Source organism: Stegostoma tigrinum, chromosome 28 (assembly GCF_030684315.1).
Source record: "Stegostoma tigrinum isolate sSteTig4 chromosome 28, sSteTig4.hap1, whole genome shotgun sequence".
Taxonomy (NCBI): domain Eukaryota; kingdom Metazoa; phylum Chordata; class Chondrichthyes; order Orectolobiformes; family Stegostomatidae; genus Stegostoma; species Stegostoma tigrinum.
The window spans coordinates 28,451,327-28,475,207 of record NC_081381.1 but is presented as its reverse complement, the minus strand read 5'-3'; the positions used below and the strand labels follow the sequence as shown (position 1 = coordinate 28,475,207).

Here is a 23,881-nt window from a genome sequence, read left to right as displayed (position 1 = left end):
AACAATGGTAAATCACGCTAACTGGTGACAAGTGGCCAGTTTTATTCACATCTTCAGTTGTTATAAATTAATGGTGAAGACTTGGAGCGGTGCTAACTTTGTCAGTCTGTGTTCTGTCTGAGCTCCTCACAGGTAATGAATGGCTTTGAAATGTTAAGATTGGAGAAAACAGTGGTGTAGCAAAAATGGTATTGTTCAGAACCCCAGGCAAATGTTCTAGACACTGGTTCTGATTCCTACCAGTACTGTTGGTGACACTTGAGCTCAAGCTGGCCTAATGGTGACCATGACTGATTTATGTAAAAAGAGTGCCTAGAGAGAGACTGTGTTTATTGGTCTGGCTAACTTTAGACCCACAGTTTGGCTTCCTGTTAACTTTCTATGGGCATTTAGAGGTGGTGATAAATGCTGGTTGAGCATCAATAAATGCAACATCTGCATCCCCTAAATGCACTTCTGCTTATACTAATGAGGAAGTCAATTTAGGAATCACAAGATGCTACGAGTAGTATGAGATAAATGACTCGAGTTTTTTCAGAGTTGGAGGGTCGGTTTGCTGAAGGATCAATTTTATGTGCCAAAACATCTTACTCTTGTAAAACAAAATGCTAGAGGCCTTTTCTATCCATCCACAAGATTCTGGTTTGAGACATGGTGGTCTCATGGTAATCTAAAAAGATTTGTAGAGAGAATGCAAGGGAATACAAACCCTACTGTGAGAATTTAAGTTTAATAATTATTTTGAATAAAATGTTAATTGTTGTAATAAATGTGTGTATAGTTCACTGATGCCCTACGTGGGATGACATCTACTATCCTTACCCAGTGTGTTGTAGATCTAGAATAACTAACAATGTGATTGACAATTAACTGCTCTATGTAATGGCATTGTGTGCCTCTCTAGCAGTATCAAACTGCCATAAACCCTGGCTGTACCTAGCCCCATGAGTCAAAGGTTTAAAAGGTTAATCATCTTCAGGGGTAATTAGGAAGAACCAATAAATATCTTTCCATGATGTTTGTATCATCAATAGCCACAAGTGAGGTGCTGGAAGACTAGAGGTTGGTTAATGCAGTGCCACTATTAAGAATGGTGGTAAGGAAAAGTCAGGGAACTACAGACTAGTAAGGCAGATAACGGGAGTGGGGCAAGTTGTTAAGGGAACCCTTATGGACAGGATTTACATATATTTGGAAAGGCAAGGACTGGTCAGGGATAGCTTAGATGGCTTTGCAGTTGGGAAATCATATCTCACTAACTTGATTTGAGGTTTTTTTTAAAGAAGTTAGCAAAGAGGATTGATGAGGGCAGAGTGGTGGATTTGACCTAATATGGACTTCAGTAAGGCATTCAACAAAGTTTCTCACGGTAGACTAGTTAACAAGGGTAGATCACACAGAATACAGAGAACTAGCCATTTGGATACAAAACTAACTGATAGACTGGATGGTGGTAATGGATAGTTTTTCAGACTGCAGGCCTGTGACCAGTGTTGTGCTATGAGGATCAATGCTGTGTCCACTGTTTTTCATAATTTATATAAATTATTTGGAACGTGAACAAAGGAGGTACTGTTAGTCAGTTTGCAGATGACACCAAACTTGGCGGTGTAGTGGACAGTGAAGAAGGCTATCTTAGAGCAGAATGGGACATTGAGCAGATGGGCCAAGGAGTGGCAGATGGAATTTATTTAGGTAGGTGTGAGGTGCTGCATTTTGGTAAGACAAATCAGAGCAGGACTTGTACATTTTGTGGGAAGATCCTGGGGAGTGCAGGTTCATAGTTCCTTGAAAGTAGAGTCACTGGTAGAATGAAGAAAGTGTTTGGTACATTTGTCTTTATTGGTCAATGCACTGCTTGAAGGAAGTGGGAGGCCATGTTGTTCCTGTACAGGGCATTGGTTAGACCACTTTTGGAATACTGTGTGAAATTCTGGTCTCCCTGTTATAGGAAGGATGGTGTGAAACTTGAAAGGCTTCAGAAAAGATTTACAGGGATGTTGCCAGGGTCGGAAGGTTTGAGCTACCAGGAGAGGCTGAACAGGCTGGAGCTATTTTCCCTGGAGTGATAGCGGCTGAGGGGTGACCTGTACAGAAGTTTACAACTTCATGAAGGGAAATGAGTAAGGTGAACCGGCAAGGTCTTTTCCCTGGCGTGGTGGACTCCAAAACTAAAGGGCATAGTTTTAAATCGAGGAGGGAGACATTTAAAAGGGACCAAAAGGGCAACTTCTTCATGCACAGGGTGGTGCACATATAGAATGAGCTGCCAAAGAAAGGGGTTGTGGCTGGTAAATTACAACATTAAAAAGTGATCTGGATGGCTGTATGAATGGGAAGGGTTTAAAGTGATAGAGGCCAAATGTTGATAAATGGGTGTAGGTTTATTTAGGATACCTGTTTGGCATGAACAAGTTGGATCAAAGGGTCTGTTTCCATGCTGTACTATAACTCATAAGTACCAAGAATTTTTTTTTAAATTTCAGGGATGTCCCACCACACCCCCAGTGCTGCCCCCTGATGATATTCTCTTTATCTGAATTGACAGTCTCAAGTTAGCATACTACTACTGAACATGTTAACATTCTGTAATATACTATTGTGTATTTGTCAACATTAGGTAGTACATATTGGTCGTGCACTCCCCCCTATCCAAAAACAAGAGAAAAGTAACTTCCCTACACCACTGTAAACATGAACAAACGTATAAGTAATGGGAATCCATGGCTGGAAAACAACATCTCCATTACTTCAGTTGATTCCTCCTATTTGTGACGCTATATTTAGGCATTAACAAATAAATGACCAATTCGTTGATTTTATTCTCCATTGGAAACAATTGAAATAAACATAATTTTGTACTTATTTTAATCAGCTTTGATTCTAACAAGCGGTCACTGTTCAATTCAATAACATTTGTGGGCCGAGTTACTGAAAGTCCTCACTGTGTAATCTTGTGTCTCACAAGTGACTTTGTCCAGGGCTAGTCTTCTGTCAGGTTCCGTATCACACGACATTTACCTTGACCACTGAGATCTGTTGTTACTTTCCCATTGCAACTCGGCAACTTTTCACAAGTAGCTGAGCTTGGTGAACATCAGTTACATTAATCATTTCATCCCTTTCTCAACAAATTTAGTGGTAAGTGCTTTGAACTGGGTTCATCAGGAAATTTGTAAATGCTAAGTGTTACTTTAGTGCTTTTATTTTTGAGGACCCCTCCTATCGAAAGTAATTTGGACAATCGTGCGCCACAAGATTCCAAGCTTCATTAAAGGCCTTGACCACGGCGGGGGCAAGTGGCCCTTCCTCTGACGCAGCCAGGTTCATCTGAAGCTGTTCCATTGTTGACATTCCAATTATGACTCCATCACCAAGATCTCCCTGGAAAAAACAAACATCAGCTATAGTAGTTGAACAATCCGAACTGGAGAAATAATACAGAATTAGTAAACTAGAGATTATTGAATGGAGGAAAATCACACCAAGCCTACTCATTCAATATCTGAATGGAAAGGTGGCCAATGAGCAAGATTGGTCCTCCCCACGTGGTAAAACAGTTGTTATCTTTGGATAGGCTGGGCCAAGTCATCACCTCAGACTGTAATTTGTAACAATAATATCTATATTGCAGAATCAGTGCCATACCCGGAGTTTGGAGTGATGATACATCCATCTTAATGCTGCTGCTGTCAAGCTTGGCTTCTCAGAACGGTATGATGTATCTATTGTTTTCTTCACTAAATCTAAAGCTTGGAAATGATGCTCCTTCCAATACCTGAGCAAATAAAGAATTTGCATCGAGACAGAATAGAGAAATCAGTCAGAGGTAGGTGCCAAACAATCTTTGTTGCTACAGGACAAATACAGAATACGAAGACTAACAGCCATGCACAGTTTGTAAACTCACCTGTTTCTGTAAGCCTCAGCCCAGTTATTTCCAAAGAACCGGCCAATGGGCTGTTTCTCATTTTTGTCTTCAAATTTATATTTCCCAGTCAGTAACCCACCTGCATCAACAAGACAAACTTTATATTGTCTCCGTACCTCAGGATTCTACCCACAAACCGTACCATCCTGAGGTCTCTTCAATGCTGCTTATGATCTGGACTGGACAAAATTCAGAGTGGCATCTAGGATATTTTGTTAAATTTGGGAACAAACCCAGTTTCCTCCCTCCCTTGAAGATGTTGATCCTTAATCCTCCATATGATGATCCTACAGTGTGGGGTTGGAAGCAAATCGACATGGGTCAGGTTTTCTCTGAGCCACGAATAGATCTGATAGTGGTGGTGATGACCTGACTCTGCATAGGGAATGGTGCAACTCAACAAGAGGACAGCAAATAACTTGTAGACTTTTCTGAACGTCCACATGGTGTCACAGGGCTGGATAATTCAAAATTAGTAATTTCATTTGTTTTGCTAAATTCGGATACTCATTTTATGTTTCATTTTCTTCTGAAATGATACTTACCCGCAAGTGGATTGTAGCCATAAAATCTCATCCCAAAATGTCGGAGACAAGGCAAGAGTTCTGTTTCCACTTGACGAGTTGTGGCATTGTACATTCCCTACAAAACAAACAAAATTATTCCAAAGCAATTTGTCCATTTGTGGAAAACATACATCAAACAGAATGACAGGCATTCATTATAGCAAAAAATTTAAAAATATTTAGCTTTGTGACAAGCAACTATATAGTATCTTCACAGCCAACAGATGTCTCAAAGTACTTTACAGTAGTCAAGTACTTATAAAGTGTAGTCAACTTTGTAATGATCTTAGGTGAAGTGAAAAGTTGACTGAAAGAGTAGAGACAACTCCCAGCTCCTAAAAATAGTACCCAGGGATCACTTATGTCCACGTGACAGGGCAGACATGGCTGTGGTTTAATTTCTTATCTGAAAGGCAGCACCATGAAAGGAGAAAACAAGAAATTTTGCAGAAGCAAACTGTAATCCAAAAATAAACTCACTGTGCTAAGCAGTATGAGAACAGGTTGACCAAAGTGGATAGTTTTAAAGAAGGTCATAAAGGAGTTTAGAGAGAAGTTTATGGTAGGATTGAAACCATTGGGATGTGTATGTCAAATAGTGGAATAAAGCGGATGGCACAACAGGACAGACATCTGTCAATGAAGGAGGAGCGGGTTCATGTCACATGTTGGGATATGACACAGACCTATCATTTTCCAGGATGAGAGATTAATTCACAGAGGCCATACCCTAGCCTCCGAAGGAATATCCAAAGTTTCCAAATAACTACAAAAAACTAAAATTTATATCATCTTTAAAATCATAAGTATTACAACAAATGGTTAATAGTGAGGAAAATTAGCAGGTTACAAAAAGATATGGATGGATTGGTCAGATGGGCACATCAGTAGCAAATGCAATTTAACCCTGCAAAGTGTGAGGCGATGCACTTTGGAGGAAGCAACAGAACAAGACAGTACTCAGTGATTGGCAGAACACCAGAAAGCTCAGTCGGACAAGAAAGGGATCTTGGAGTGCTTGTCCACAGATAGCTGGACAGGTTAATGGTGTAGTTAAGAAAGTTTATAGCACACTCCCCTTTATCAGACATGTAGCATAAAACCAGGGAGATTATTTTAGAGATGCACAAACTTTGGTCGGGTTACAGCAGGACTACTGTATGTAATGCTGGTCACCACACTATGGGACGAACGTGATTGCACTGGAGGGGTGCGGAGAAGAGTAACCAGGATGTTGTCTGGGTCAGCGCATTTTAGCTAGATGCTGGATGGGGCAACATTATTTTCTCTTTAGAGCAGAGAGGTTTGAAGGAAGAACTGACTGAAGGGCATAAGGTTATAAGGAGCATGGACAGGGTCAGGAGGAAGCTTCTATTCCCCTTAGTTGAAGGGTCAACAGCGAGGAAGCATAATTTAAGGTGAAGGGCAAGAAGTTTAGACAGGATTTGAGGAAATATTTTCCACCAAGAGAGTAGTGGGATTTGGATGCATTGCCAAGGAAGGCATTAGAGACAGAAAACTTCACAACCTTTAAAACATACATGGATGAGCAGTTTAAATGTGACATTCAAGGATATGGGCCAAGTCCTGGAAAGTGGGATTAGTGGAGATAGGTTGGTACAGATTCAATGGGTCAAAGGGTGTACTCTACGCTGCATCACTTTATGATACGTTTCAAGTTACAAAAATCTGACACTGAATCACATAAGGAGATATTAAAGCAGGTAGCCAAATGTTTGGACGAAGGGAAAAGGATTAAGAAACATCTTAAAGCAGGAAAGAGAAATGCGAGGGAAGCTCAGAAATTCAGAATTGGAGGAGCAGCAAATATCCTTGGGAAAAAGGGGAGGAAAAGACACAAGAAATGTAAGGGCAAGGTTCTGGAATAGATTGTAAACAAGGATTGATAACTATTGAACCCTTCCTAAACTAAAAATCAATGTTGTTTAGCAAGCATTGGTGTGTTGGGTAAAGAGAGCTCAGTGCAACCTAAGGCATTAGTAACAGAGTTTTGGACGACCTCGTCTACAGATAGTAGAGCATGGGAGGATGATTAGATTGTGTTGTCATAGATTAAAAAGCAGTAATGCAGGCCTAACCATTGAAATCCATATCCTGTGATCAAATAACTAAATAAAGTAATATTATAATTCATTCAGGCATAGAAGAGAAGACTCAGCTGGGTACAATAAAGGCAAAGCCCAGAATGAGATCCTCCACCAGCAGGTCAGCCGTTGCCAATCTTGCTCCCTGACATACCTGATAAATTGTGGGAAGGACCCATCCATTATGTTTACAGATTGAACACACCTCTGCTACTTCCCATGAAGCATAGTTCGAGAGGCCAAGTTCTTTAAACTTCCCCTAAAACAAAATCCATGTTAAAACATTCTGATTTTCTGCAAGTTATTTCACAGCTGCTAGAACATCAAACACAAGCCACATCATTATTCTGCAGTGAGGGCAGGATTTCTATCAAAGACATGCAAACTGAAAAACTGCTCAAAGCCTTTCCATGCAGCAAGTCACTCTGAAAGGCAGTAATATTTAAATATTTTTTCTCAAGACCCAATGATGTTAATCTTTACATGCCTTTGAAGGAGTAATGTTGGCCATGATATTAGCAGATATTTCTGATATATCCTGATGGGATCTTTAATACCCCCTGAGCAACTCTCACAGAAGGATAGGACCTGTATTTAGCACCTCATCCTAACAGCTGTACTTCCAATAATTTTGTACTCACTTGGTACTGCATTGCTCAATATACTATGGCAAATGAGACTAGTCAAATAGTTATTTCATCAAGATGACAGACCCGATGAGCCAAATAGCTCCCATTCCCATTCCACACTCTAATATTCCTTGCCTGTACCTCATGCCCACATGCTCAGTGTTGAACTCAAATATCCACGTTGTACCTGTTGGTAAAGTTCCTGACAAGCAGCTAGTGTTTCTTCTATTGGAGTCTCATGGTCTGGGGCATGAAGGTATAGGATCTCAACGGTCTCCCTTTGCAGGTGTTCCAATGATGTTCTGAACTGATTTCGGACACTCTCTGCTTTCAGTGTTTTCCCATCCCATGGATTCACTTTTGTTGCAATCTTTACTTTAAGATACAGAAAGAAGCAAGAATTAGCACAAAATCAAGGAAGAAAACGTTAAGTAAATTTGATAGATGTTCAAAACCACAAGGAGACAAGACAGTGCAGCTAGACAGGGCCTGTATCCATAGGTGGAAAGATTGAGAATCAACGCACAGACTACGAAATGGACCAAAGTGACGGTAATGGAGTTAGACAGCATAGAAACAGACCCTTTGGTCCAACGTATCCATGCTGACCAGACATCCTAAATTAATCTAAACCCATTTACCAGCATTTGGCTCATATCCTTCTAAATCCTTCCTATTCATATACCCATCCAGATGCCTTTTCAATGTTGTAATTGTACCAGCCTCCACCACTTCTTCTGGCAGCTCATTGCATACATGCACCACCGTCTGTGTCAAAAAGTTACCACTTTTAAATCTTTCTCCTGTTACTTTAAACCTGTGCCTCTACTTTTGGACTCCCCTTCCCTGAGAAAAAGACCTTGGCTATTTACCCTATCCATACCCCTCGTGATTTTACAAAACCTCTATTAGGCTATTTTCCCTGGATCCTCCGATGCTCCAGAGAAAATAGTCCAGCCTATTCAGCCTCTCCCCGCAGCTGAAATCTGCTAACTCAAGGGACATCGTTGTTAGTATTTTCTGAACCCTTTGAAGTTTAAAAACACCTTTCCTCTATCAGAGAATATATAACAGGAGTATAAACAACTTTTACTCAGCGTGTGATCTGGATATAGCAGTGTTAAAAGGATGGCTTTCAAAAAGAGAATTGGTTAAGCGCCAGACGGTAAATACGTGCGTGGCTATTTGGAGAGTCTGAATCAACTGGGACTGCCGTAGACAACCAGCCAGAGTTGAACTGGCGATAACAGTGTGGAGCAGGATGAACACAGCAGGTCAGGCAGCACCAGAGGAGCAGGAAAACTGACGTTTCAGGTCAGGACCCTTCTTCAGAAATGGGGGAGGGGAAGGAGAGCTCTGAAATAAATAGAGAAAGGAGGAGTGGGGCTGGAAAGGTAGGTAGGATGGCGATAGACGATATGTCCCCCTTTTGTTCTCTAACCATTCTTTGAAAGCGAAGCTCTGAAATCCTGCTTCAATAACAAAGATCCTCAAACTCGACGTGGTGAATAACCTGCCTCTGCTCTTAAGTCTTAACTGGGGCTGAGATAAGCGGATTTTCTTTACGCCCTAAAAGAATGCAGACAAAAGGAGAGTGGGTGGGAAAACGGCGATAACCATCTGGGATAGCAGCAGTCTCGATAGGTTTACGCCTGCTCTTCACCTTTCTGTCCAAGGCCCATCGAACCAATGATCTCTTCCGAGCGCCCATCCGCGTACATGAACGCGCTGTCCAGCTCATCGTGCCCATGCTCCATGAACGCGCACACCATTGCCGCGCTTTGCTTGGGATCCACGCGTCGCCCAAACTCCATGGTTCCCAGAACGGTTCTGGGCAGCATCTCGGCAGGACATGTGGACATGGTGCGGAAAACCAGAGGATACCACCGTAACCCAGGCTGTGAAGTGAAAATAATACTCAACATGGCCGAACCGATTGGGGGGGGGGGGGGGGGGGGAGGGCGCCAGGCAAAGTCTGACAGCTAGCCATCAAACGGAGAAGCACATGATTGGACGCAGCGGTATTATCCCCGCCCCCTTGGATACTGCAAACAACGTCACTTGAAGCCCACCCACAATGTAACCAACACGTTGGTTCTCCAGGTCTTTGGCCCAGGTTTTTCGTAGAACAATTTCCTTACACCACCAAAAGAAATGATAAATAATATATGTAGGGTTTTTAAAAAATGCCTGTTAATGGATTTCACAGTTAGCGATTTAGTTCTTTATGTAAAGATTTTATTTCCAAAATTTTTAAAAGTACAACAAAAACACACATCTCAAGCATTTATTTAAACTATTCTTTCATCTACCAATTCTAGGACCACCATACAAAGTAAGGTTTCAGCTCTCTTCTGGTCACTGTTCCCTCCTATTTGGTGCTGGCTGTAGCCTTTCCCACAACTGACCAATTCCTTATTGTGGAAGCTGGTAGTTAATTCTGGGAGGAGGGGGTGCAAAATCTTGTCATTTTTGTGCCTTTTACAGTGTTGTATGAATGCTCTCTAGTCTATTCAGAAAAAATTACCTCATTAAAACAACACCTAATCATGCGGGAGATAGCTATTTCAAACCTAGGCCTGGAATCAGAAATTTACACAAAATTTCATTTTCTCAATGCAGCACAACACAATGTCAAAGTACAAGCTAATATTACTGAATGAAAAGGGTTAACACCCTTTAGGTACCAATTCAGGATTTGGTCCCTGATAACATTTCACAGTTATTGAATTTTGGAAGTTCTCTTCCACTCAAAGTCAGCTCAGTAATGAAATATAGCCAGTGTATTGGATTCTCTCCTTCACTTTGTACGTCAGATCATCTAGACTCAATGACATCAGGATGTTTTCTGAGCTCTCTCTTCAACATACAATTGCATCTATAAAAGAGTAAAAATAAATTAATGCAACTCCAAAAGTGAGGCCATAGTATTACACATACAGTTTACTGCAGCATTGCCAACTACATCAGTCAGTCAGAAAGCACAGAAACAGGTTCAATCAGTCCATGCCAACCTTAATCACAAACTAAACTAGTCCTCCCTGCTTGCACTTGGCCCATATCCCTGCAAACAATTTAAGAGTGATACCATCATCACACTCCTCAGACATAATCCAGGAAGCAGCAGTTACAGAAATCTAGGTTATCACTGTAGCCTCAACCATATTACAGACCAATGGTTCAAACATTCTGAGAAAATCAGTTAGATGATGCTCGTGGCCTCCATTGCCACTCCAAGTTATCATCTAATCCATTTCTCAGGTCAAGAAATCTTTCTGCTAAAATCTGATGAGCTTATAATCAGAGGTCATGAGATACTATTGCATGAATCACACAGAGAACGTACGGTATGCCTTGTGAGAAATGTAATGATTACCTTTAAAATATCTGATGTCATAGTTTTTAGCGGGATTAGCCGTGGCTCTCGCATGTTCACCTCCTGTTCATCAGCATGGATCCATGGGAAGTCCTATACCAGGAACAAGCAAACAAACAAGAAAGCTAAAACATAATCTTAATGGATGTTGGTGATGCATTTATTCTTGGGTTTGGGCAGTTTATCATTATCCTGGATGTCCAAAGACAGCAGTCAGTAATGATGGATCTCGAACTGCTGTAGTCAATTATTGTGCTGGTGTTGCTAGAATATGTTGATTGGAAAACTCCAGCGTACTTATCCACTGATAATATAAGAACAGTGATTATACGCTGTGGTTGGTTCGTTAGTTTGCAGATGTTTCATTACCCTGCGGGGTAACATCATTAGTGCAGCCTCTGATGAAGCACTGATGTGTTTTCCCACCTTATATTTAAACTCTAGGGTCAGCTGGAATTGGTTATCTCATTTCTGGTTTTTCTTCATAGTGGTGTATATATAGGGTCTAACCCTACATGTTTATTGATGGCCTTCTTGGTGGACAACCAAGCCTCTAGAAATTCTCGTGCTTGTCTCTGTTTGGCCTATCTTAGGATCATGACGTTGTCTCAATTGAACTGGTGGTTCTCCTTATCCGTGTGAATGGAGACGAGTGAACACTGATCACATCTATTTGTTGCTAGTTAGTGTTCATGTATTCTTGTGGCTTTCTGTCTGTCCAATGTAGTGTTTGTCGCAGTCCTTGCATGGGATCTTATATATCATATTGGTTCTGTCCATACTGGGTACAGGATCTTTGGTTCGAGTTAGCAGTTGGCATAGGGTTGACATAGGTTTGCATGCCACTCTGACGCCCAATGGGTCATAGGGGTCTTGTGGTCAGTTTGGATATGTTCACTGCAGAAAGCATTCTATCTGGCTTCATCGCAGTGTGGCATGGCAACTACTCTTCCCAAGACCGCTAGAAACTACAGAGAGTCATGAACGCAACCTAGTCCATCATGCAAACCAGTCTTCCATCCGTTGACTCCATCTATACTTCCTGCTTTCCAAGGAAAGCAACCAAAATAATCAAAGACCTTTCCTACCCCACGTATATTCTCTTCCATCCTCTTCAGATAGGCAGAAGACATACAAGTTTGAATATACATACAAACAGTTCAAAAAAGCTTCCTTCCCACTGTTAACTCATATTTCATCAGACCTCTCAAATGTTAATGTTGATCTGTCTCTGCAGCTTCTGTGGCTGTACCGCTGTATTCTGCACTCTGTTCTACCACCCTTTTGCACTTTGTATGGTACAATCTACCTGTATAGCATGCAAAACAACACTTTTCCTTATGTTAGTACCTGTGACAACAATAAATCAAACTCAAACAGGTAGGTCAGAACAGGTAAGGACACTCTTTTCCCTAAAGGACATTAGTGAACCAAATGGGTTTTTACAACAATCATTTTACTACCATTTGACTAGCTTTTAAGTTCCAGAATTTATGGAATTAAAACCCTTGTTCTCCAAACATTAGCCTGAGCCTCTGGTGACATTAACACAATGCTACCATCTCTGAACAAAGGGAGCCATTAATAACATAAACAGACATTGACCTGGAAATAGAATCGTCCCCATTAGAAGCATGCATCATATTAATGTTCACAGTTAACACATTGCACACCAAAGATTCCATTCCATTGCAGAGTCCAGAAATATTGCTCACCTTTATCACTTGAATTTTCTCCATGTTTCGTGTGGCAACATCTCGGGTATGGACTAATACAGTGAAGGTACAGCCTAGAAATAAACAATGCAATTCTCATAAATACAAACATAAGAGATATGAATCAGGAAGAATTTATTTCAGTTTCAGCATTAGAAAATTCCAAAACAATAATAAAATAGTTATGCCACTACAATAGCATAGCAAATTAATCTACAGAGTTATGCAAATCAATGAGGTGCCAGGCTGAATTCCCAGCTCCCCATTCTGAGGAAAGGTCACCAGACCCGAAACATTAACCCTGACTTTTTCTTCACATAAGTTGCCAGACCTGCTGAGCTTTTCCAGCAAGTTCTGTTTTTGTTCCTGAGTTCTCGGTCTGTTACCTTCAGAAGGAGAAATGAAAAAAAAGGTAGAGAAAAGAAAAATCGCTGTTCCAGCAAAACGTAGAAAGAACCTTCTTACTCCCTCAGTCAGATTACACCAAGTCAGTCTTTTCCCCAGGTGTCTAGCCAAAGTAAGCAAAATTCATAGCTTGGTAAAACAATGGGTGAAAAATTAATAGCTTGTACAACAGGACTGCGTGTGTTACTGCCACCAAGACACAGGCTCACCTGGAGGGTTGCTGTCAAGAATTGCATCACAGACACTAATTTTCAGGATCGACGCTCGAAGCAGCTGCTCGACACGGGAAAGCAGTGTGTCAGAGCTGTAAAACAGCAAGGACACAGAATAGAAGTACAGGAAAATTCAATCAATTAAAAATATGCTTGGTACAAGTGCCCTTCAAATACTATGTCCTTAACATCTCTTTTCTCCCTTTTACATCACTTCTTCTGAACGTACTGAATCTTCTGGGCATTGCTAAATTGGCCTTGAGCACTCTCTGGTAGTTAGCCATCAAACATGAGCCTCAAGTGTTTACTTGACTGTAACGAAAACACAGCCACGTGTGATCCTGGCCTCACATGTGACAGTCTAGGTACTTTAGAGAAAATACCAACACAGATTCCAAGGTGTCTCTACTCCCAAATGGCTGACTTTGCTCTTCATCACTTACTAATATTTTTGCAGACAGCCCTGAGCCAGTCCATCTTCAGCTCATGTATTCACATAATCAGTTAGTGCTTTCCTAAGTTTGCCAAACTCCTCCATGAATCAGAAATGGGGCTATAAATCTCTGGGAGAATGGCAGAGGAAGAAAATCATTTCTGTCACAATGAAAGTAGTACAAGAAAATTAGCAGTGCTGAAAATATCTCACCTGACGGACAAGAGAGGAGGTTGTGATATCTCAAAGACAAAGCGCTCTACAGGATGATGCTCTTTATCCAGGATCACTACCACCATCCGATCCACCTCATTCTAAACAGGAGAAAAGATCACAAGTCAGTCCGCAGGCAGCTCACCACCCAAATATTAACAAACAGACATGAACAACGAGTGGCCACAAACCAAAAGCAGTTATGAGAAGTCAATGCTTTATTGGAATGCAGAGATTTTTATAAATCTAGTTGTTCTCAAGAGTTGAGTGGACACTGTCGTATTTATTGTCTCCTTCTTGATCCTCAGCACATTTGTTAGTCCTACAATGGCATTAGGAAGGAAGTTTTCATGATTTTAATCCAGTTACAATAATGGACCAATAAATTGCCAAGTCCAGATGGTGTGTACTTTGAAGGGAACTTGCAGGTAATGGTGTCCCAACAACATTTAGTCAGGTAGTAGGGAGGACTGCTGTTAAGGAAATCCTGAAGAATTGCCACAGTTCATCGTTTTGGAAGAGATCATCATAAAGTAGTAGGGCCATCAAGCAGGTTACTGAGTCATGAATGCTGTCAAACCAAGCATCCTAGAGACTGCACCCCTCAGGATAGATAATAAATGTTCTATCATGGTCATGACTTTTCCTTTATATAGGCTTTGAGAAGTTAGAAACTAAGTAATTCAGCACAGAATTTCTAACCAACGCTTACAACTTTCCTTCCTAAAGCACATTACCAAATACATTAATAAATGGACAAAAAAAGATAAAAAGCCCTCTCTGCCAAACAAACATGGGGGACAGATATAAAAAGTCAACATACAGACAGCACCAAATCAGAAACAGCTATTGTACATTTTCTAGTATAAGTACCCATCCACTTTCAGAGAGTATGCAGTGAGGACAAGGGAAAATAATTGGAACAAAACTAACTCAATGAAAAGCAAGTTCATTTATACACAATTACAGAGCAGACAATTAAAATTCCTCCCAACCTTCTCAATCAGAGGCTTGATACAATGCAATGTGTCCTGGATGTACTGGTTAAGCTCGGGGTGGCATGACATCTAGGTAAACAGAGCAAATGGTAAACAAAGCATCATTCAGGAATTCTTTTTGAAGCCAACAAATCACAATTACAGATCCATATTAAATAGACTCAAATGATGCACCCAAGTTGTAAGGAGTGACAAATTTCAGAGGATAAGCTATCTTAGTTGAAATTGTCTTCTGCAGTGTAGCAAAAAGCTGGGAGCTCATCAGTTGACTCACCTGGACAGGTACGTTGTACTTTTTCCTTTTCTGAAATATTCCAACTGGATAAACCTCACGTACGTACAAGATCATATGAATAGCCACTTCCAAAAATTCACACAGTACATCTGCAACAACTGAACAGAGAGGCAGTGCAAAGATAAGACCTGTTGCACATTAGAATACAAGGACATTGGAGCACAGCCTATGGACAGCACAGTGCACAGTTGTATATCAGTTGAACACACCGACAGGGAACAGAGTTGAGTTGTTGACTTGCTGACCGAGCTGGATTGTTTTTGTTCAGACGTTTTGTCACCATGTTAGGTGACATCATCAGTGGAGCCTCCGATGAAGCAATGTTATTCTACTCTATTTTATTCTAACTAAAGTAACCATAGTAGCCCAAGCCAAACAGACACACACGGGAATTCCTAGTGGCATGGTTCTCCGCCCATACTTCAATCAACAAACATTGAATTGGACCCCATACCAACCAATACAGATCAAAACCAGAAATGACAGTACTCACCATAATGGGCCAAACAGTATAAATAGCAAGAAGAGTGGAATAACATCACTTCATTGGAGGCTTCACTGATGATGTCACCTAGCATGGTGACGAAACGTCTGAACAAAAAGCTCAACAAGCAAGTCAACAATCTCATCTCAAACCATGAGGACACGGCCGGAGACCCCACCGATGACGTCACATCCGCCTCCGCCGGCCACAGAACTTCCGGAACCGCTGCTGCGGTCACCACCTCACGTCCAGGTACAACACCCCACACACCACCCTCACCGCAGCTGCTGCCGCCCACCCCGATACTCCAACCGCTGACGGAACCCCGCCCACGGCCGACGCAACCCCGCCCACGGCCGACGCCGACGGAACCCCGCCCACGGCCGACGGAACCCCGCCCACGGCCGACGACCTCATCGCTCCGCCCACAACCTCCACAGCCAGCAACCCCAGAGTAGACAGCCACACTGAGCCCTGCCGCATCTTCACCATCCCCCCAGACCTCCCACTGACTGAGGACGAACGGTCAGTCCTTAGTAAGGGGCTCACCTTTGTCCCCCTACAACCACACATCAACGAATACCAGTCACGGTTGGACATAGAGCAGTTTTTCCGCTGTCTTCGCCTCCATGCCTACTTCTTCAACCGGGAACCTAACCCTCCTTCCACTGACCCCTTCACCCGCTTCCAACACAAGTTCTCCTCCTGGACACCACCCCCAGGCCTCCGACCCTCCCTCGACCTCTTCATCTCCAACTGCCGTCGAGACATCAACCGCCTCAACCTCTCCACCCCTCTCACCCACTCCAACCTCTCCCCCGCAGAACGGGCAGCCCTCCGCTCCAACCCCAACCTCTCCATCAAACCCGCAGACAAGGGTGGCGCAGTGGTAGTATGGCGCACTGACCTCTACATCGCCGAGGCCAGACGCCAACACTCCGACACCACCTCCTACCGCCCCCTCGATCATGACCCCACACCCAAGCACCAAACCATCATCTCCAATACCATTCATGACCTCATCACCTCAGGGGACCTCCCACCCACAGCCTCCAACCTCATTGTTCCCCAACCCCGCACGGCCCGTTTCTATCTCCTTCCCAAAATCCACAAACCTGCCTGCCCTGGTCGACCCATCGTCTCAGCCTGCTCCTGCCCCACCGAACTCATCTCCACCTATCTGGACTCCATTTTCTCCCCTTTGGTCCAGGAACTCCCCACCTACATCCGTGACACCACCCACGCCCTCCACCTCCTCCAGGACTTCCAATTCCCTGGCCCCCAACACCTCATATTCACCATGGACGTCCAGTCCCTGTACACCTGCATTCCGCATGGAGATGGCCTCAAGGCCCTCCGCTTCTTTCTGTCCCGCAGGCCCGACCAGTCCCCCTCCACCGACACTCTCATCCGCCTAGCTGAACTCGTCCTCACACTCAACAACTTCTCTTTTGACTCCTCCCACTTCCTACAGACTAAGGGGGTGGCCATGGGCACCCGCATGGGCCCCAGCTATGCCTGCCTCTTTGTAGGTTACGTGGAACAGTCCCTCTTCCGCACCTACACAGGCCCCAAACCCCACCTCTTCCTCTGGTACATTGATGACTGTATCGGCGCCACCTCTTGCTCCCCAGAGGAGCTCGAACAGTTCATCCACTTCACCAACACCTTCCACCCCAACCTTCAGTTCACCTGGGCCATCTCCAGCACATCCCTCACCTTCCTGGACCTCTCAGTCTCCATCTCAGGCAACCAGCTTGTAACTGATGTCCATTTCAAGCCCACCGACTCCCACAGCTACCTAGAATACACCTCCTCCCACCCACCCTCCTGCAAAAATTCCATCCCCTATTCCCAATTCCTCCGCCTCCACCGCATCTGCTCCCACGATAAGACATTCCACTCCCGCACATCCCAGATGTCCAAGTTCTTTAAGGACCGCAACTTTCTCCCCACAGTGATCGAGAACGCCCTTGACCGCGTCTCCCGCATTTCCCGCAACACATCCCTCACACCCCGCCCCCGCCACAACCGCCCTAAGAGGATCCCCCTCGTTCTCACACACCACCCTACCAACCTCCGGATACAACGCATCATCCTCCGACACTTCCGCCATTTACAATCCGACCCCACCACCCAAGACATTTTTCCATCCCCACCCCTGTCTGCTTTCCAGAGAGACCACTCTCTCCGTGACTCCCTTGTTCGCTCCACACTGCCCTCCAACCCCACCACACCCGGCACCTTCCCCTGCAACCGCAGGAAATGCTACACTTGCCCCCACACCTCCTCCCTCACCCCTATCCCAGGCCCCAAGTTGACATTCCACATTAAGCAGAGGTTCACCTGCACATCTGCCAATGTGGTATACTGCATCCACTGTACCCAGTGCGGGCTTCCTCTACATTGGGGAAACCAAGCGGAGGCTTGGGGACCGTTTTGCAGAACACCTCCGCTCAGTTCGCAACAAACAATTGCACCTCCCAGTCGCAAACCATTTCCACTCCCCCTCCCATTCTCTAGATGACATGTCCATCATGGGCCTCCTGCAGTGCCACAATGATGCCACCCGAAGGTTGCAGGAACAGCAACTCATATTCCGCCTGGGAACCCTGCAGCCATATGGTATCAATGTGGACTTCACCAGTTTCAAAATCTCCCCTTCCCCTACTGCATCCCTAAACCGGCCCAGTTCGTCCCCTCCCCCCACTGCACCACACAACCAGCCCAGCTCTTCCCTCCCACCCACTGCATCCCAAAACCAGTCCAACCTGTCTCTGCCTCCCTAACCGGTTCTTCCTCTCACCCATCCCTTCCTCCCACCCCAAGCCACACCCCCATCTACCTACTAACCTCATCCCACCTCCTTGACCTGTCCGTCTTCCCTGGACTGACCTATCCCCTCCCTACCTCCCCACCTATATTCTCTCCACCTATCTTCTTTACTCTCCATCTTCGGTCCGCCTCCCCCTCTCTCCCTATTTATTCCAGTTCCCTCTCCCCATCCCCCTCTCTGATGAAGGGTCTAGGCCCGAAACGTCAGCTTTTGTGCTCCTGAGATGCTGCTTGTCCTGCTGTGTTCATCCAGCCTCACATTTTATTATCTTGGAATTCTCCAGCATCTGCAGTTCCCATTATCTCTAATCTCATCTACAACCTGGGCTACAGATCATTGCCAATACTTTAAGGGAACAGAGTTGTTAAAAAGAGATGCCACTGGGCCTACTACAGTAAAATATTGTGCAGTCCTCAGTATCTTTGTACAGGATACAAAACAAACTCTGACTATACTCATTCCTCATTACCAATTAACTCCATCTGAAAGTGCATATGACATCAGTTGAACAGAGGATCAGGTTCAGTTATGATGATCTCCACTGCCCAACAACCATTTGGACAAGCCGTAGCCAACCATGTAACTATCTCCCAAATTGTCAACAGGTTAGATGGAAATAGGAGTTAAGTGACAATAAACTAAATGGTTGTGTTACAATTTCATGCAACATATTACTGACAGTGAGAATATCAAAGATTGCACCTTGTCCAAAATTGAGGTCCTGTCGTGTGAGGGTGGTCATGTTTATAAACACCTGCCAGGTAAAAAAAAAATTACAATTAATCCAGAGAGCTGTGTCACACTTTCAGATGAACAATGTGTAACAAATTCTCCAAAGCCTTTAACAAACAAGATTATCATTTTTTTAAAAACATTGACACTGAGCCACACAAGATTCAAAGTTATGTGGACAAAACCTTAGTCAAGAAGAGTTTTCAGGGATCATTATGAAGGAGTCGAGAGCGAGATTTTTTCTCCCTGCCACAGCACGTTCCCCTTTGGAATATTTATAACGATTTTTTATTGATAATTCCACTGATTGAGGACTTGGAATGTTATTTCTGTGCAAATCCAGTTAGGTAATTATGATGCCACCCTCACGTCTTGGTCCAAGGCGATACAGCCCTATAAATCGGACCAGTTTTATTCTGAGGTCAGAATAAGTACAACAAGAGGGGATGACATTAGAAAAGTGGCGCTATTCAGTGTAAATTAAACTTGGAAATATTCATGAGAACGGAGGCGTGAAGCGGCAGTGCTACGGGGACAAAACCTAAACAGGACACCCAGGCGGGGGAACTGCATACTGGATTCCTTACCCCGGCCTATTTCGAGTACAAAATCGACTGCTGATCACCGCTCAACGCCGCTGGCTGCTGACTACACATCGGATTGATTCTGCCGACAACCTCATTGTTCCGGGATGCCCCGCCCCCGAAACCGTAACCTTCCGGGGACGGTCGGGCTTGACCTTGCCCTGCAACGTCGTGCGCCATGACGTCATCGACTTGCGCACCCAGCACGCGCCAAAGCACGAGCTTCAGTTTGAACCCAACTGTTTGGAGCGAGACAGAGCGATCGTCGTCCGACTTCAAATTTCCATATCCATTCACTATTTTCACCATCACCTTCACAACCTTTAAATTCTCAATTTTCACCATCATCTTTACACCCTCCATCCTCACCCTTTACCTTCACTTACCGTATTCACCTTTACATTCCTTCGCATTCACCAACCACTTTTATCGTCTTTCTTACAAGCCCCACCCACAAAACTGCTTTGTCACCCTGACACCTTGCCTTGTACCTTCAGCATCCGCTTCACCCATGTTACCTTACAGCTCCTCACCTCATCCCGTTCACCTTCCTTCACCACACACCCTCCATTCTCACATATTTATCTCCGACCTTCACTTTCACCTCACCCCCTGCACTCATATACTCACTTCATTCTCACCTCCATGCCCATCTAAACCCCACACATCTTAATTACATCAGTATGGGTCTGGAGTGAAATGTAGGTAGGCCAGACTGGGTACAAATTGCAGGTTTTCCTTCCTCAAAGAGCAGGATGAACTACATTTGTTTTACTGACATTTCTTAGTTGCCATTGGACTAGCTTTTTAAATTCAAGATTTATTAATTAAATCCAAATTTCATCATTCATGCTCCCAGTGCATTAGCTTTGGTCCCTGGAATGCTAGTTCTGTGATAATGCCAATACTCCATCAGTTTTTTTTAATACATTAGACCATAAGATATAAGAGTGGAAGTAAGGCCATTTGGCCCATCGAGTCAACTCCACATTTAAATCATGGCTGACGGGCATTTCAACTCCACTTCCCTGCACTCTCCCTGTAGCCCTTGATTCCTTGTGAGATCAAGAATTTATCAATCTCTGCCTTGAAGACATTTAATGTCCCAGCCTCCACTGCGCTCCATGGCAATGAATTCCACAGGCTCACCACTCTCTGGCTGAAGAAATGCCTCCTCATTTCCGTTTTAAATTTACCCCCTCTAATTCTAAGGCTGTGCCCACAGGTCCTAGTCTCCTCGCCTAATGGAAACAACTTCCCAGCATCCACCCTTCCTCAGCCATTAGTAACAGAAACAACATATCATTGGCTTTCTAATTGCAAGTTCTGTTTCACTTCTTCCCCAACCAGCAAGATCATAATTTGTAAGTTCGTATATTTCTCACAAATAAAACAATGGACATGAGAAAAATTTTATTTACATTGTGAGTTGTTGTGATCTAAAAAGGGGAATAGAAGCAGATTCATTTGTGGTATTAAAGAGTTGGGTAAATGCTTGAGGGGAAAATATTCCCAGGTAGGAATAAAGAACAGGAGAATGAAACCAGGAGACAGTAAGAACTGCAGATGCTAAAAGCCAGAATGAAGAAACATGGAGCTGGACAGACAGCATCAGAAGAGCAGGAAAGTCAACTTTTTGGGCCAAAACCCTTCATCAAGACTGGAAAGTGGGAGTGGAGCCCAGTAATAGAGGAGTGGGGCTGGGGAAAGGTAGGTGATAGGTTGATGCAGATAATGGGTTATAGTGATTGGTCAGTGGGAAGGGTGGAGTGGATACGTGGGTAGGAAGATGGAGAGTTCAGGGATGTGGGACATGGGATAAGGCTCGGGGTGGAAGGATTTTCAATCTAGTGAAGTCAATATTCAGGCCCTTGGGCTATAAACTCCCAAGGCAAAATATCAGATGTTGTTCCCCCAGTTTACACTTGGCCTCATTCTGAAAGTGGAGGAGCCCAAGGATGAACGTGTTGCCAGGAGAGTTAGAGGGTGAATTAAAATGGTTAGCAAGCAGAAGGTTGGGTTGGTTAATGCACACAGAGCACAGATGCTCGGCGAACCAGTTCCCTAGTCTGCGTTTGGTCTCCCCAATATAAAGGAGACCACATTGGGAGCAATGAATACAATAAATCAGGTTGGATGAGGTACAGGTGAATGTCTGCCAGATCTGGAAAGGTTGTTTGGGGCTTTGGTCAGAAGTAAGAGTAGAGGTGTGGGAGCAGTTGTTGCGCCTGTTGCGATTCCAAGGTACCAGGTGTGGTGGGGAGTGTACAGCTAACGAGGGACTTGCAAAGTGAATGGTCCTTGCAGAAAGCAGACAGATCATGAAGGAAATATCTTTCTAGTGGTGGGGTCTGATTGTAGGTGGTGGAAATGTCGGAGGAAGATGTGTTGGATTTGGAGATTGGTGGGGTGGTACTAATTGGTTCGTTCTGTCAAAGAGTATAATAGGCTGAATAGCCTCCTTCTGTGCTGATTGTTCTGAGATTCCATGATTCACAGATTCGATATGAAACAGTAAACTGTTTTCCTATGTTCCTATAAATATTTAAGATTAAGAAAAGATTGCTGAAGTTACTGTAGATGACCTACTTGTAGGAGAGACTAAAACTATGGGTCATGAATATCAAATATTCACCAACAAATCTACCAATCAATGCAGAAGAAAGTTGTTTACTCACAGAACGGTAACAACATGAAACTTCTTGGTGAAGAGAATAGGATAGATGCACTTAAAGGGAAGCTTAAAGAAAACATATGGAGGAAGAAGAAGAGGGAATATAATGGTATGGTAAAATGAAGAGAGGAAGATGAATATTTGTGTGAACCATAAACATGGGTATGGTTCCACTATATCTAGTGCCTTATTCCTGTAGTTGTATATTTGTACCTATAAATACCTAATTAGATTCTCTACTGTCTGCTTTGCTGTTTCCTTGATCACAAACGCTCCAGATTCATCTGATGTCCCAAAAATGATCTGACCTTCTCTGCATTAAAGAATGGCTATTGTCTGTCCATTTTTGTATACTATTTTCTCTCCTTTATCGTATTTAATTCCCTTAATTTCTGTGTAATACAAATTTATATTAAAATTGCAGCCTGTTCTTTCACTTGATAACCACGTTAGTTCAATTCTTGTAATCCAATCTTCCTGTCTTGTTGATTTGATTTGAGTTGAATTATTGTCACATGTGCCTGAGTGCAGTGAAAAGCTTTATTTACAAGCAGTACAGGCAGATCATAGCAAGCAAGGACATACAGATCATGGGGTTAAAAAAAAACTTGAAAAGAGGCATACACGTTACATGTGAGCGCTAGAAAGATCAACATTAGCAAGATCAGCATTACTCGAAGTTGGAGAGTTCTGTTCCATTTAAAGTTTCACTTCCCAGTTACCCATCCTCAGTTAAACATCTTAATTGCTGCAATTTCAATGACATTCAGTCAGTAGTCTCTATATTTTTTTTCACCCCTGGGATCTTTTTAGCTGCTCAATCTGAATTTTAAGATTATGTCTCCTTGCTCTGAATTTTCTAACTTGAAGGAAAAGTTATCCCTGTCTATAAAATTGCCCCTCAGATATTTCAAACGTGGACTAACAATCCTTCAATCTTCTTACCCTCATAAACTATAAACCAACAATCCCTCCTCCCTCCATGACTTCCATTGTTGTAGTGTTTTCTTGTTTTTTTGCACCTTCTGATTGAAGCCAGGATCTCATTAACATTTTTTTATTAATTTGATTACCCAGATCTCCGAATTCCTACATTCAACTATCCCCATTTAGACTGTACTCTAATTCTACGATAATGCATATGCAATTTTACACTTTGTTACATCAAACTACAACTCCCACTGATTGTTCACTCCTAGTCTATCACTCTCACAATCATCTTTCCACCATTCTCCCTTTTTCCAGATTAGTTTCTTGGATTTGTTCCTGTTTTCATTCCTAAAATGTGCCAAGGATATATTTCTCGCAGGATTACCTGGGAGACAACACTTGCGGTGGCCACAAATGTTAGAATAACATTTTGCTTCTGATATTTCTTGTTTTCTATCCACATCATGATGCTGCCACCAACTTCATTACCTCGGCTGAGCAGGACCAAACCTCGTCACGTGTATCTAACATTCACTCATCTACTGGAAACAGTAAGCACTGCAGATGCTGGAAGCTAGATCTATAAATGTGGAGCTAGAACAGCACAGCAAATCAGACAGCATCCAAAGAGTGGGGAAGTCAATGTAGAAGGATATCTGAGAAGTCCTAGAGTAGCACGCCTCATGCTGGGAGTGGATGCAGCTGAGGCGGAGGAATTGTGAGTATGGGATAGTATTTTTGCAGGAGGTCAGATGGAAGGTGT

At 43.3% G+C, this 23,881-nt stretch overlaps 2 protein-coding genes across 5 annotated transcripts; both read right to left on the bottom strand.

The window, feature by feature from the left end:
* Positions 1–2,802: 2,802 nt before the first annotated feature.
* Positions 2,803–9,167, bottom strand: akr7a3 (aldo-keto reductase family 7, member A3 (aflatoxin aldehyde reductase)). 2 transcript variants are annotated; one of them, XM_048561777.2, is made up of 7 exons: positions 8,895–9,167; positions 7,419–7,606; positions 6,757–6,861; positions 4,477–4,573; positions 3,911–4,010; positions 3,649–3,778; positions 2,803–3,384 (listed from the first exon to the last, which is right to left on the bottom strand). In XM_048561777.2, the coding sequence occupies exons 1-7, from the start codon at positions 9,154–9,156 to the stop codon at positions 3,223–3,225; spliced, it is 1,044 nt and encodes a 347-aa protein (XP_048417734.1). In that variant the 5' UTR covers positions 9,157–9,167; the 3' UTR covers positions 2,803–3,222. The 2 variants fall into 2 exon arrangements, with proteins under 2 accessions (XP_048417734.1, XP_048417735.1); XM_048561778.2 differs by having other exon boundaries at positions 7,419–7,601.
* Positions 9,168–9,445: 278 nt separating this feature from the next.
* mad2l2 (mitotic arrest deficient 2 like 2) lies at positions 9,446–19,670 on the bottom strand. 3 transcript variants are annotated; one of them, XM_048561891.2, is made up of 9 exons: positions 19,518–19,670; positions 18,901–18,952; positions 14,858–14,976; positions 14,581–14,652; positions 13,586–13,686; positions 12,937–13,031; positions 12,323–12,396; positions 10,608–10,700; positions 9,457–10,109 (listed from the first exon to the last, which is right to left on the bottom strand). In XM_048561891.2, the coding sequence occupies exons 2-9, from the start codon at positions 18,938–18,940 to the stop codon at positions 10,068–10,070; spliced, it is 636 nt and encodes a 211-aa protein (XP_048417848.1). In that variant the 5' UTR covers positions 18,941–18,952; positions 19,518–19,670; the 3' UTR covers positions 9,457–10,067. The 3 variants fall into 3 exon arrangements, with proteins under 3 accessions (XP_059494012.1, XP_059494013.1, XP_048417848.1); XM_059638029.1 differs by lacking the exons at positions 18,901–18,952; positions 19,518–19,670 and adding an exon at positions 15,372–15,647 and having other exon boundaries at positions 9,446–10,109; XM_059638030.1 differs by lacking the exon at positions 19,518–19,670 and having other exon boundaries at positions 9,454–10,109; positions 18,901–18,947.
* Positions 19,671–23,881: the final 4,211 nt, after the last annotated feature.

Bases quoted from the DNA above. Each gene is read 5' to 3' on its own strand.
- akr7a3 (XM_048561777.2), bottom strand. From the start codon at position 9,156: ATGTTGAGTATTATTTTCACTTCACAGCCTGGGTTACGGTGGTATCCT. The intron at 6,862-7,418 runs GTACAACGTGGA...ATTTTGTTTTAG, and splicing joins GTCAGGAACTTTACCAACAG to GGGAAGTTTAAAGAACTTGG. The intron at 3,385-3,648 runs GTATGGCACTGA...TGTTTTTTCCAG, and splicing joins ATCATCACTCCAAACTCCGG to GGAGATCTTGGTGATGGAGT.
- mad2l2 (XM_059638029.1), bottom strand. From the start codon at position 15,507: ATGAGATTGTTGACTTGCTTGTTGAGCTTTTTGTTCAGACGTTTCGTC. The intron at 14,653-14,857 runs GTGAGTCAACTG...CTGTTTACCTAG, and splicing joins AGTACAACGTACCTGTCCAG to ATGTCATGCCACCCCGAGCT. The intron at 13,687-14,580 runs GTTGGGAGGAAT...TCTCCTGTTTAG, and splicing joins TCAAGCCTCTGATTGAGAAG to AATGAGGTGGATCGGATGGT.